The sequence below is a fragment of the Nannobrachium achirus genome (genome assembly GCF_963921795.1).
Source record: "Nannobrachium achirus genome assembly, chromosome: 13".
NCBI lineage: Eukaryota > Metazoa > Chordata > Actinopteri > Myctophiformes > Myctophidae > Nannobrachium > Nannobrachium achirus.
Genome location: NC_137833.1, coordinates 61661245 through 61674882, shown reverse-complemented (window position 1 = coordinate 61674882; position 13638 = coordinate 61661245). Strand labels below are relative to the sequence as shown.

Genomic DNA, 13638 nt, shown 5'->3' with positions numbered 1-13638 from the left:
CACACCGCTCTGTGGTCATCATCTAGCCGGACAGACAGGGGACAGGGCCCGCATCTCTCCGAGAGGACGGGAGGGGAGGATCGAGACCCGAAACAATACAAATAAACACTTATTTTAAACGTTTTTTTAACTTACAACCACCCCGAATTGGGCATTCCTCCTCCTCTCTCCCCTGATCCCATATCCCCGTCTTTCTCTGATCGCCCCCCCGCCGCCGGTGGTACCTTCTTCTTACCGGGGATTCGATGGGAACGCTCGCCGAGGGGGGCGTCGCTGTGGACGGCGTGGCCGTGCTGGGAATGCCGGGGACAGCGGCTGCCGTCTCTCTGGGAGGAATGATGCTGATGAAGAAGAGATCGAAGAGCAGCAAAGCCACGGTCAGGCGGAGAAAGAGACACGAGTGGTTCTGGGTCCAGGTGTGCTTCGTCGGGGTGCTGCTGGGTCTGGCAGCGGGGCTGCGCGCTCTGCAGCGGGCGGCAGGTGAGAGAGAGAGAGACGACCCGGTCATAGGGCTGTGAGATCCACTGTGCATTCACACTACTAGGCTGTCACAATTATTACATACTCGTCTGATCGCGTTGATTTGAGAACATCGCAATTGCTTTCGCATGATCGTCATAATCGTTTGATTCGTTTCCATGTTGAGAAATGTTAATATAGTTTCACACACTTTAAAAAAAAAATCAATGTTCTTTTTTTAAATATAAATGTGTCAAATATTTCAGTAATTTCTTATCTGCCATGTGCAACTTCAAAGCCAACAAGCCAAACAGAAATGTAATTGTCAACGACAAAAACACAATTAAATTGTTAATCGCAATTATTTGAGTGACAATTAATCGTCATGTAAAATGTCATAATCGTGACAGCCCTATGACACGTTCATGTTAAAACAGCTTGTTCCATACGCCTGCTATTTCACTGTCTGATCATACATTGTTGTTTGTGTTCATAGATTGTACTGTAGCCTACTTTATGCTCTGCTCTTCCTGGTTCTTATAGCTTCTCCAGCACTGCTGCTTTTATGCTGTTTCGCCTACTTCTCCCTCTCTGTCTGTCTGAGTGTGTTTGGTGTAATATTTCACATGTTTTAGTGGGTTAGCCTATCTACTTGATAAAAACGAAGACCGTTTCGATGTTTACCCCCATGAACAAGCAAACAAACAACTGGGGCATGGTAGTGTAGGGCTGTGTGCTGAATTTCCCTCGACTTTGGAGTTAACACATCCTACTAAAAATGTTGACATGACACGATGTTTTAACATTATTCGGTGGATTCAAAAGTCCCAGTCAGTCGAGTGTCAGTTCGGGAACCTCCACATTCATTGTTCAGAACAAACATGCCTTCCTGGGTTCATGCAGCCCAAACATCTGTATCCAATAATTGTCTGGAACTGAACTGGTAGCTGGTAGTGTCTGTTGCTCTGCATTGCTGGAATTAGACCACTTCACTGTAATGTTGGCTGTTGAGCAGTTGATAACAACAGTGGTATACATTGTCTGTTTGTGTGTTTGAATGACTGTGATAAATGACTGGCAACCAATTCATGTTTACACATCTTATAGGTTCACATCACATGCTTACATGTGTGTTTCAAAGTATACAGTTGGCTGAGGGATTGCACAGAATAGGATAGGATAAAAAATAAAAATAAAATCTTATCCACAAACTGAGATTAGGGATGGGACGATACGCAATATTATCGTTTATCGTGATAAAAAACACTCACGATAATCGTTTCGTGGAGATTTAACTTATTGTGATATCGTCCTCCGTCATGCACTGGGATCAATTCACCTTTTATTTGCAGAGCTGCATATATAATTGGTAAAAGGTACTTATAAAATACGTACTTGATACAGACTTTTTTTCACCCAATCAAATGTCTTTGCCAAAAAAAATAGCCGATCTACAAGATCACAACGTGTCAGGTTGTGGCACGCTGTGAGCTTGTAGATCGGCTATTTTTTGGCAAATGTTCCGCCCCAGGATAATGGATTTTTATTATCGTGATAATATCGTAAATCGTGATTTCTTTTGTCACAATAATGTGATATGAAATTGTCATATCGTCCCATCCCTAGTTGAGATTGCTCTGTCAAGTGCCAACAAGCTCAGCCATGAATCATTATCATAGTGGATAATGGATCAATAATTTGAATAATCAGATAATCATTACAGGGGGCAAGGTCAGGTGCGGGTTAGCCAAGTTGGAGTCTGTTTCTATTCGATTCTCTTTCTCCAGTTTTTCTTGATTTATTTATAATTAACTTTGCTGAAGACATTGATCATGTGCTTTACCATCTCCAAGCTTAACCAATATCCCCGAGCACCTCCACCTATGAACTCCCTGGGAGGATAGGATTCTCTTCCCTCCAGTTAATGAGCAGCTCTTACATCTCATCCAGATCAGACTGAGGCATTTCTGGCCCAGTATAAATAATAATGCAGCTTAATATTGATATGACTTGATAATAATTGAATAATATCACAATTATTTCAAACATTTGCGTCAATTACGATTCATGAACAGTTATTTGTTTATAACACTTATTATTTAATCATGTTTAATTTGTAATTTTAGAGTTAACTCATACTCCGCGATCCTCGTCGAAACCGGAGATTTCCCGCTGTACCTCTCTGCGATGCCCGTCGTTCCCGGAAATTGAATTAGCTTTAATCATTATGAAACGATTAAAAGTATGATCGCTGTATATAGCCGTTTCGGAGACTTTAGGCCCGCCCCCTAACTGTATCCGGTCGTATTTCCCGTTTGGACCGGATCTAGGTTTCCATATCCGGTCTGACGTCCAGTCGCAGCTCGCCAGCTCCGTTCGCATAGCTTTTCATTGTAACATTGTAAACAAGTGAGCTGACTGCATGGCCATAGAATGGTATTTTTTCACACGATTTTTTGAGCGGTTCCTATACGTGGCCGTGTGTGTGGGTCTGTCTGTCTGTCTGTCTCCGTGTCTGTCTGTCTGTCTGTAGCCTGCAGTAACCTTTTCTGACCACACATGTTAAGGGAGGGGCGCTGTTGCACACACACACACACACACACACACACACACACACACACACACATACACACACACACACACACACACACACACACACACACACACACACACACACACACACACACACACACACACACCACCACTCAGTTCACACGAGTGTGATTTTTTTTATTTTGTAGCTGTTTGATTCCTCTACCCGCCTGGCATATGATCTGCGCACATATCGTCTGCTATGTGCGCGAACGTGTCCACGTGTTACCATAGCGCACAGCTGGCTTTTTTCAATGTTTTTTCATGTAAACACTGGCGGATAAGCAGGGGTACAGCGTGGCAACGGATATGTCTATTTCAATGGGTTTTTTTTTATTCGAAAGCTGTCACCGAGTCTACGCGTCTACTAGATGAGTCGTGCACAGATTGTGCACGATGCGTGCGCATGCCCACGTTAAAAGGTAAGGACAATTTGGCAGCTGCTTACTACAGCTATGTTTAAAATGGCAGCAAAATTGTTAAAGTCCTTAAGTTAAAATAGCCGATCTAGCAGCTCACAACGCCTCACAAAGCATGTTAAACAAACTATGATACAGGGTTAAGTGGTTAATCAGACTAGTTGATTTAGTAGAGCATTGTGTTTGAGTTTTTGTGTTAGGGTTAGGCATGTAGAATTAGGGTTAGTTAGGGTTAGTAGGGTTAGTAGAAATCTATGAACATTTTTAACCTGCAACACAATTTTATACAATACGTAGTGGGGGTCCCTGTGTAGCGGTGTGTACTCTGTCTGCGTTGTGTTATAGAAGTCACTCAAGTCTCAGATGAAGCTTGGCAGCAGCCATTTAATGACGGTCACTGGCAATGAGGAAATATAGACACAGTCAGGACCAGCGCAGCTTCACAACTTCAGAAAACAATGCATGTGTCTCCTCCATAACAGACTGGGGAGGAGAAACACTGATACGAGGTAACAATAGTAACACTTTTACATGTACCTGGCAATGAGGAAATATAGACACAGTCAGGACCAGTGCAGCTTCACAACTTCAGAAAAGAATGCTAAACAAAAAGAGTAAAATACAACTTATCAGCGTGTGTGCAGTGACAAACATTCAATGCACAATTGCATTATAAAGCACCACCCTTACAGACATTGAAAATAGCTTTTATCATGCTTTTATCACGCTATTTAACAGAGGCTCAAATGTAACAACCTACCATGTGTCTCCTCCATAACAGACTGGGGAGGGGAAACAGGGTTTGCTTCCCAAGTCTGCAGGGACACATGGGGGGGGGGGGGGCGGTCTCAGGTAACTACCGTAATACAGGTAATGCAAGTGGAATCACATTATCTGTTACACCTGCTTCCATCACTCTTTCAGCTAAGGGGTCCCTGCTTCATCACTCTTTCAGCTAAGGGGTCCTTGGCCTGAAAACGTTGAAGACCCCTGGAGTATAGTGACTCTACCGAAAATATAAATACATTCTATTGATTGGTCTACTGAGTAGACCAATCAATAGAATGTATTTATATTTTCGGTCCTGCCCACCACATGGAGACTGGAGTTTGATGCATCCAGCCTGGCTGGAACAAACTCATTGGACAGAAACATAATTAGCAACATGACGTAAATATGCACACCTTTCCAACTGAGATACAGTAGGCAATGTCACAAGAAAAATCTGAAAATAACTTTATACTTGACGTTTAGCCCCAGCATCCCTATTCTGGGAGAGTTTCCCATAGATGGAAAAATAACTCATCAAGTACAGTGCAAATCAGGTCTGTTTAACTAAGCATAGTGAAGTGATTGATGTAGTGATATTGATAAATTCCAAATATTATCAAATTATTTTGGCATCCCGGCACCCCAGGGTGGGCACCCACTTTAGGAAACCCTGTACTACACTACAGGTTGGTCGGGGCACCTGTTGGATGTGGAACAGGGAGGGATAGTGTGATCCTCTGCATGAGTTATCATGCCCTCTGAGTGAAACAACTCATTTTCAGGGGAAAAGTGCTTGGAGACTCCATGTGTATCAGAGAAGACTTGTGGTTGTCTTCCCTCCCCAGACCAACAGCAGGGGTTGACAGTGACACAAACTACATGGGGGTAATTGGCATAATGACTAAATTGGGGAGACATTGAAAGAAGATAATATTAGCATTCAGGGCTGCACATTAAGGGGCAAAGGAGCACAAAAGAAGAAGAGCACAAAACATTAAATAATAAGAATCTTCATTATATATACTCATTATGCTTGCATACAAATCTGTTACTACTGGATTTATTTGTATAGCTAGTCTTGTGATACCAGACTATCATAGATCTCCATTCTCCACTCATTGATATGCTTGGGGACTTCTAACTGGGGCTGTCACAATTATTACATAAGTGTCTAATCGCAATTATTTGAGGTAATCGCAATTATTTTGCATAATCGTCATAATCGTTTCCTTGTTGAGAAATGTTAATATAGTTTCAAACACTTTCAAAAAGTAGTGGAAAGGGCAGATCTACAAGCTCGATGCGATGCGTTGTGAGCTTGTGGATCGGCTATTTCCACTATCAATGTTATTTTTTAAGTATAAAATTGTCAAATATGTCAGTAATTTATTTGAGTTATGTATGATGATTGCCATGTGCAACTTCAAACCCTAAAAGCCAAACAGAAATGTAATTGTCAACGACAAATACACAATAAAATCGCGATTATTTGAATGTCAATTAATCGTCATGTAAAATGTCATAATCGTGACAGACCTATTTCTAATGTAAATGCAAGATACTGTATTGCTAGACCAGCGACAAGAATGGCTGCTAGCAGGGCAACTCTCTTAACTGTTTACAACCAGTTTTAGCTAAGATAGCTGGGGGATTGTCCTCAGTCTCTAGTTTAGAGACTGTTGTTTAGAGACTGACTTGTGAGTCTAGACTTTGGGTAGCACTCTTTTTTTTTAACCCTACATGTGTTTGCATCCCTGTGCTTGGAATGTGTTTGAGTTATTCTCTAACCCAAGCATTTTCCAAGCACAGAGAAATGCAGTGCAGCAGCTTAATATACATCCAACTTACATTTTGAGTATTGTAACGTTAGCACTCCAAACTCCACCCAACGTTGACCTGATCCCCTCTCTAATCTTAGACGGGGTTTGATCTAAAGCACTGATTCCCACACTTACATTTAGTTTTTGATTATTATTATTTCAAAACATTTTCAAAAAACATTCCCAAAAAAGCAGTTATTTATATGAATAAATAAATATCTATCTAAATCTAAGAAAGAAAGAAATAAATTAGAAAACTAATGTTTAAGAAGTAGTGCAAACAGCCGATCTACAAGCTCACAACACGGCGCAAAGCGACGCATTGTGAGCAAATATCTCATTTCTCTTTTGGGTAACGCAGGCTAGAGAGTTTGGGAACCACTGATCTAAAGGACTGCGGTCACACCAAGGACCTCCGCATGGGAAACACATAATTTTGAATAATGTTTTGGGGGGTTGAAATAATTTTGGGGGGTCCCCAGATGATTAACTTAATGTTCAACATTGTTTTCTCACTCCACAGTAAACAAACCAACATAAAGTTTAAGTGTATTGAGGGTTTATGCACATTTCTAAAGTGACAATTTAAGGACTTTTTAATACCTATTCTAAAATGACAAATTAAACAAATTGTCAAATATTAAAGGCAGAAATTGTGAAAATAGCCGATCTACATGCTCACAACGCCTCGCATTTGCGAGGCGTTGTGAGCATGTAGATCTGCTATTTTCACAATAGAACCGTATTACACAAAATTCAATGCCTCAACTCTTAGTGCTCGTCAAGTTTGAGGGGCCCCCAGTTAAAAAATGATTATTTTGGGGGTCGCTGCCTGAAAAGGTTGAGAACCACTGCCTTATAGGAGTTGTGAGGCTTTCAGAAATGCACGCAAGGAATCTCCAACACACACACACACACACACACACACACACACACACACACACACACCCACACACACACACACACACACACACACACACACACACACACATCATCATCATCATCACACGTGTGCATGTGAGTGTATTCTCTGCTTTCCCCCGGGCGGGTTCCCGTGTGCTGACACGTGTTTGTACGCACGCACCTCTCCTGCTCTCTCTCCTCCATCCTCTGTGATCTCTCCATCTCCCATTGTTTTCCATCTGTCGTTATATTCTTTATCCATCCATCCATCCGTCCATCTCTCATCTCATCTCTTTAAAGAAGCATCCCAGCCGTCAGATGGAAGGACAAAAGCTGTATAGAGTCATATCTAGGATTACCACCCATATGAGCAAACGCATGTCGCCGCCGCTATTATCTGCATGTATTACCATCACTGAGCCCTATTATCCATCTGTGAGCAAAAAAACAACAGCTAAATGATGTATGCAGAGTGTGTGTGTGTGTGCGTGTGCGTGTGCGTGTGCGTGCGCGTGCGCGTGCGTGTGCGCGTGTGTGTGTGTGTGTGCGTGTGCGTGAGCTTGCGTGAGAGCAGGGACGTACAGAGGATTTTAGAGAGGCAGGGGCTGACATTTCTAAAAGGGCTTTTTGGTGGAAATATCGAAAATAGCCGACCTCCAAGCTCACAACGCGAGCTTGGAGGTCGGCTATTTTCGGTGCATGATACCACACTGAACTAAGCATAATCAAGTCAATACTGGAGATGTGGCGTAACGGCATGGATTTCTACACAGAGAGGGAAAGTCTTTCAAAATAAGATGCTTCAGGTATGGCATGGAAAGGAGGCATTTGCATATCTTTCACCATAGTAAAAACGGCATTTATGGTCTGGAAAGGGCACTTTTTTCAGACGGATAAAAGGGCAAGGGCTCAAGCCCCCTTTGATGTCTATGTGTGCACGTGCCTGCGCGCGCGAGAGAGAGAGAGAGAGAGAGAGAGAGAGAGAGAGAGAGAGAGAGAGAGAGAGAGAGAGGGATAGAGAGAGCTACTGGATACCAGCCAGACAAATAGCCATGCTATAGTGTTATGGAGCAGCTGTTAATGGGTACTACTTGGTAGAGCAGCTAAATAACATTAGTCCCCAGATGATGGTGTTATATAACATAATAGTATGGCTTCCGATCCCTGGGTCCCCTCTCTGTTCAGGAGGGTAGGTTTAGGGATGGGACGATATGAAAACCTCATATCACGATTATTGTGACAAAAGAAATCACGATTTACGATATTATCGCGATAATCAAAATCCATTATCCTGGGGCGGAACATTTGCCAAAAAACAGCAGATCTACAAGCTCACAACGCGTCGCAACGCAACGCGTTGTGAGCTTGTAGATCTGCTATTTTTTGGCAAAGACATTTGATTGAGAGTGAAAAAAAGACTGTAGCAAGTATGTATATTATAACTACCTTTAACAATTCTAGAGGGTTTAAATGGTACCCGACATGCAGCTCGGCAAATAAAAGGTGAATTGATCCCAGTGCATGACGGAGGACGATATCACGATAAATTAAATCTCCACGATACGATTATTGTGAGTGTTTTTTTTATCACGATAAACAATAATATCGCTTATCATCCCATCCCTAGTTAGGTTAGAGGAGAGGAAGTTATAGGAAGGGGACGTTTTTCAACTCATGCCATTCGTCTTTGCTTTGACTTACAGTAAATGCGCAATAATGGATTTTCATTTCTTAAAATAAGTGTTAAATGGCTACAAATTCCGATGGCAATCATTGCTATAGAGTGTTTGTTCAGTAACAGGGGTCTGTTCGTCTCTCCAGCTCTTTAGTAAATATACAATAATTTTACAGGATACGGAATAAACACCTGTTTTTCTCTGTTTTTCATCCATCCTCCTCTTCCACATCCACTGATATGGTTATGACTTACAGTATTACAGCTATCACCTTACCTTACATTACTGGGTTGCTGTCGGGTTGGCAATTTACATCAACACAGCGATGTAAAGGAACATGGACTTACTCAAATAATACTGTACTTTATTTAAAATACTAATTCTACAGAAACACAGCAGCACATTTAAAACAGGGGTTGTAGATGTCCCGATTTAAAATGAAGCAAACACGGAACTGAAAGTTCCTATGATTGGCCGCTAGTTGCGCTGTTCTGGCACCAGAAGCAACATGTTCTCCATAGGATTCCATTCATTTCCCCTGAACCTATACATTTGATTTTCTTACCTTAATAAACATTGTCATAAATACTTGTCGCTAGTTTAAAGCCTCGTTTCAATCACCATGATATGCGTTTTGTGAAAATATGGTCCAATTTATGTTATATTTGATGTTATAGCAGGGTATGCTGTAGGAGGGGCTTGTGATCATAGGCTTGTGATGGTTCTTCTTCGTGTGCTTTATTTTCGGCAAGCTCAAGACAATGTCCCATGTATCCCTATACGGTTGTACGTGAGCGTTGGCAGCCAATAGCATTCCTTGGGTACCATGATTAAAACAATGATGATCATGGCGGCACCCATACAATGGCCAAAACACCTTAATTTGTGCAGCAAACCAATGGCTTTTCACTGTCCATATTTTTTTACAGTCTATGATTTAAAAGAGATACATGAATACATTTCACAAGCTTATACTCTATGTTTCTAACTTTCCATGTATTACAACAACAGCATAAGATTGCATAACAGTGTGAACTATTGGCACAGTGTCAGATAGCACGTGTAAGATGAACCTTTTAACACCACTCCAAGGGAAAGGAAATGAACTGTACTTGGCTGAATGCCCTCAGAGTGTTTAGAGTTCAGGAGGATAGAGGTGGAGGGAAATACTGTCTCTGTGAAAGCAGATAAAGACATTGTCACTTAGATTAAACAATGCTATCAGGGACGTGCAGAGAATGTTAGAGAGGCAGGGGCCGAAATTTCTAAAAGGGCCTTTTGGTGAAAATATGAAAAATAGCAGACCTCCAAGGTCGTCGGCTTGGTCGGCTATTTTCAGTGCTTTATACCACACTGAACTAAGCATAATCAAGTCAATACTGGAGATGTGGCGTACAGCATGTATACGGAAAGGGCAATTCTTTCAACATAAGATGCTGCATTCAAGTTCAGGGGAGTTTGGGTAAGGCAATTGTCTTGAATGCTGCCTTCAGGTATGGCATGGAAAGAGGACATTTGCATGTCTTTCACCATAGTAAAAACTGCATTCATGGTCTTTTTACAGACGGATAAAAGGGCAGAGGCTCAAGCCCCCTTTGATGTCTATGTGTGCACGTGCCTGAATGCTATTGTAACTGCCATGGACCAAGAATACTGGTGTCTGTGAAATTGCCAGGAGGCAGGACAGTCATGGTGACGTGTGGGCAGCAGTGGGAGTGAGATGCTCTGCACAGTGCCAGGACATGGTGACATTGGGCTTCTCTATGTCCTTGCAGGTACAAACGGTTGAGCTCTCGTTCTCAGCATGTGGTGTTTGTGGGAATGGCATGACAGACTGGTTCTGGTGTAAGCCACAAGACTTCATACCTTAACCCTTAAGTTCTGTTCAGATTCACTTCACCTTGGCTCTGTTCGCGGGTCATTTTGACCCGGGGGATATTTGGTTTAAAAAAACCAATACTAATATAAAGTTTAACTTAACAAATCATTATCATACATTGACTTTGTCTCAATTCCAAACAATTCATATGATATAGCCTATATGATAAATGTTTGCATTTATGCTTTGCTATATCACATTAAACACTGAAAGAGCTAGGCGTTTTTACTGATAGCTGAAATTCATGTAAAATAAGAGCTGAACACACATGTGAACATGGGAACACACATTAACGTCACATATGAATGTACACTTGTACGAAGCACATGCTCCACAAACACAGATTGCATGTGAGGCACATATGAGCTTCTTGCACCTCCTGCAAGCAGTCTGTCTTCCTGTCTGCTGTTGTAGGACACAATGAACAGCGCTTTCTCTTGCCAGATGCTTCAACTTTTAGTTCACAGTTTATTTTACCATTTCTACCATTTGGATTGTTGGGAAGTTAACATTTTTATTAGTATTGTTTTTTTAAAACCAAATACCTCCTGGGTCAACAGAATTAGAGGGTCAAAAAAAGGCCAGTGAGTTTCAGGTGGAAAAAAATTAAACTTCTACCTTTTTCTTTCAAATGAAAATGTAAAACGGGTCAAAATGACCCAAACAGAACTTAAGGGTTAATGTGATATTTCAGTTTTTTCAGCCTTCAGCCTCATATTGCAAGTGTTAATGGTGTGCTGGTCATTGTGTACATTTGTGCATTTATTTCAGCCTTAAAATGTTACCTGAGTCCTGTGGAGCTACTGACATTTTGGAACCCCCCTCCCGGATTGAGATGCATGATAGTTCACATAAGTTTGTTCTCCGCCATTCCCAACGGGCATCTATAACTCTTGAACGATAGGTCGTATAGTCTTTGACTGTTTTCCCTGAAATCCTTGGATCATGACAGTGAGACAACTCCCCCATACACCACGTCCATTTCCACCCAAAAGATATCCTGCCATTTTGCGTTTCCTTCAAAACCAGCCGATATCCCCGTTGTCATCCCTTAGTATGGGTCTGTTATCACCGTTGTCATCCGTTAGCTAAGGCTCAGTGGTCTGTCTCCCTCAGAGGGAATCGAACCCGGGCCTTTGGATTCCCTGCTAACCATCGCTGCTGAGTGAGCTAACCAGGCAGCTGGACGACTTTTTTTGCTTTGTTTTAACTTGGATCATGCGAACTAGGGGGGATTAATATTTACTACCGGTCTACCAGCCTCGTGGTAGCCAGTAGGCAGACTACTGAGCCTTAGCTAAGGGATGAAAACGGTGATAACAGACCCATACTAAGGGGTGATAATGTAGGTATCAGGTGCAAAAACACACTTTAGTCGCACCCGATGTGTGAAGGTAGGCCTGGGTCCCCAACCAGGCCTGGTGGAGACCTGCGCTCAGAGGAGCACACTTTTCTAGTTTATTTTTATTTTATTATTTATGTAAATCAATATGAAAATGGATTTCATTCTGTATGTGAATTGTGAACTCCTCATACAGAGAAAGAACATAGCTATCTCCTGTGAAACTAATAATTTGAATTGAATAAATCTCAAAATGTGGATTTTGATTTGTTGTTTACACTACAGTGCTCTGATTGCAGCTACACACGGGAAACTGTGGGCTGTTACAGTGGCAGGGCAAATATGTAATATATTAAAATGTATATTTAAAAAATAAATTTAAGCTCATGTCTCATGAGGCCCGAGGCTTAAGCCCTGGTAAGCCCATGCATTAATGCACCCATGCCTCAAATAGGGCTCATCTACATTGGAGAGAGACCTCTCCTTTACATAATGCATTATGCCAAGAATATCACCGCATACAGCAATGCATTATTATGCAAAAAAAACGTTATTTAACGGTATCCTACAATAAACCAGACTCAACGTTATGAAATTCAGTAATTATGCTCTGAATATCCATCATGACAGCTCAAATGCGTGCGAGAGAGAGAGAGTGTGTGTGTGTGTGTGTGTGTGTGTGTGTGTGTGTGTGTGTGTGTGTGTGTGTGTGTGAGAGAGAGAGAGAGAGAGAGAGAGAGAGAGAGAGAGAGAGAGAGAGACTCTTGCATATACAGTACAGGTATGGTAGAAATAGCCTGGTGAGTTAAGTGGAATGTATATACCGGTACCGGTACAGTAGTCTATTTTTTTTCTCCCATGGTTAGGGCTGTCACAATTATTACATAATCGTCTAATCGCAAAATTTTGAGGTAATCACAATTATTTTGCATAATCTTCCATGTTGAGAAATGGAAGCTCACATGGGAGCTCACAAATATGTCAGTAATTTCTTTGTATATTTAGGTTATGTGTCATATCTGCCATGTGCAACTTCAAAGCCTACAAGCCAAACAGAAATGTAATTGTCAACGACAAAAACACAATTAAATCGTTAATCGCAATTATTTGAGTGACAATTAATCGTCATGTAAAATGTCATAATCGTGACAGCCCTACCCGTTGTCCTTACTCTTCTATCAGTGTCGTGTCTCTTCTCATTTTCTTCCTGCGTCTCGTTTGTTCTCTGAAAGTCTTCTATTCCCTCGTGTTTCATCTGTCCTCCCTCCGTCTCTGTCACTTTATCTCACACTCTCTTTCTCTCTCCGTTCATCTATTTCTCTCCCCGTCTGCCTTGCTCTTTCAGTCATAATTGGCCAGGGAGTTGTTTATTAGAGGAGCAGGTTGTGTTGAGCTGACAGCCAGGGAATCCATACTGGTTTGATGGATGGCTGAGTGTTATTGTTGACTCCTAACAATGCTTGTAATCTCTCTGTGGTGTACAGTATCTCTGGAAACTATAGCGGCTGGGTCTGCATTTAGGGATGGGCCGATATGGGTGCACGGTGGCGCAGTGGTTAGCGCTTCGCCTCACAGCTAGAATGTCCTGGGTTCGATTCCTGCCGGGGGAAGCTGTGGGCGCTGGCGGCGTGTTCCTCCCTCCACGTCATCAGCGCCCACACCCTAGGTGGGGTTGGCGATAGGGCCTTTCTGTGAGGAGTTTGCATGTTCTCCCCGTGTCTCCTAGGGTTGATACCCTCACAAAAACATGCACGTAATCCTGGCCTCCCTGATGGAG

General features: G+C 42.1%; 1 protein-coding gene across 1 annotated transcript in view; it reads left to right on the top strand.

The window, feature by feature from the left end:
* Window positions 1-245: 245 nt before the first annotated feature.
* LOC308297486 (sodium/potassium/calcium exchanger 3-like) overlaps window positions 246-13638 on the top strand; it is a gene marked incomplete at both ends in the record, with an annotated part of 178302 nt that continues 164909 nt past the window's right edge. Inside the window, 1 exon segment of the mRNA XM_080740891.1 lies at window positions 246-480. Within this exon segment, the coding sequence (XP_080597017.1) occupies window positions 246-480 (235 nt within the window).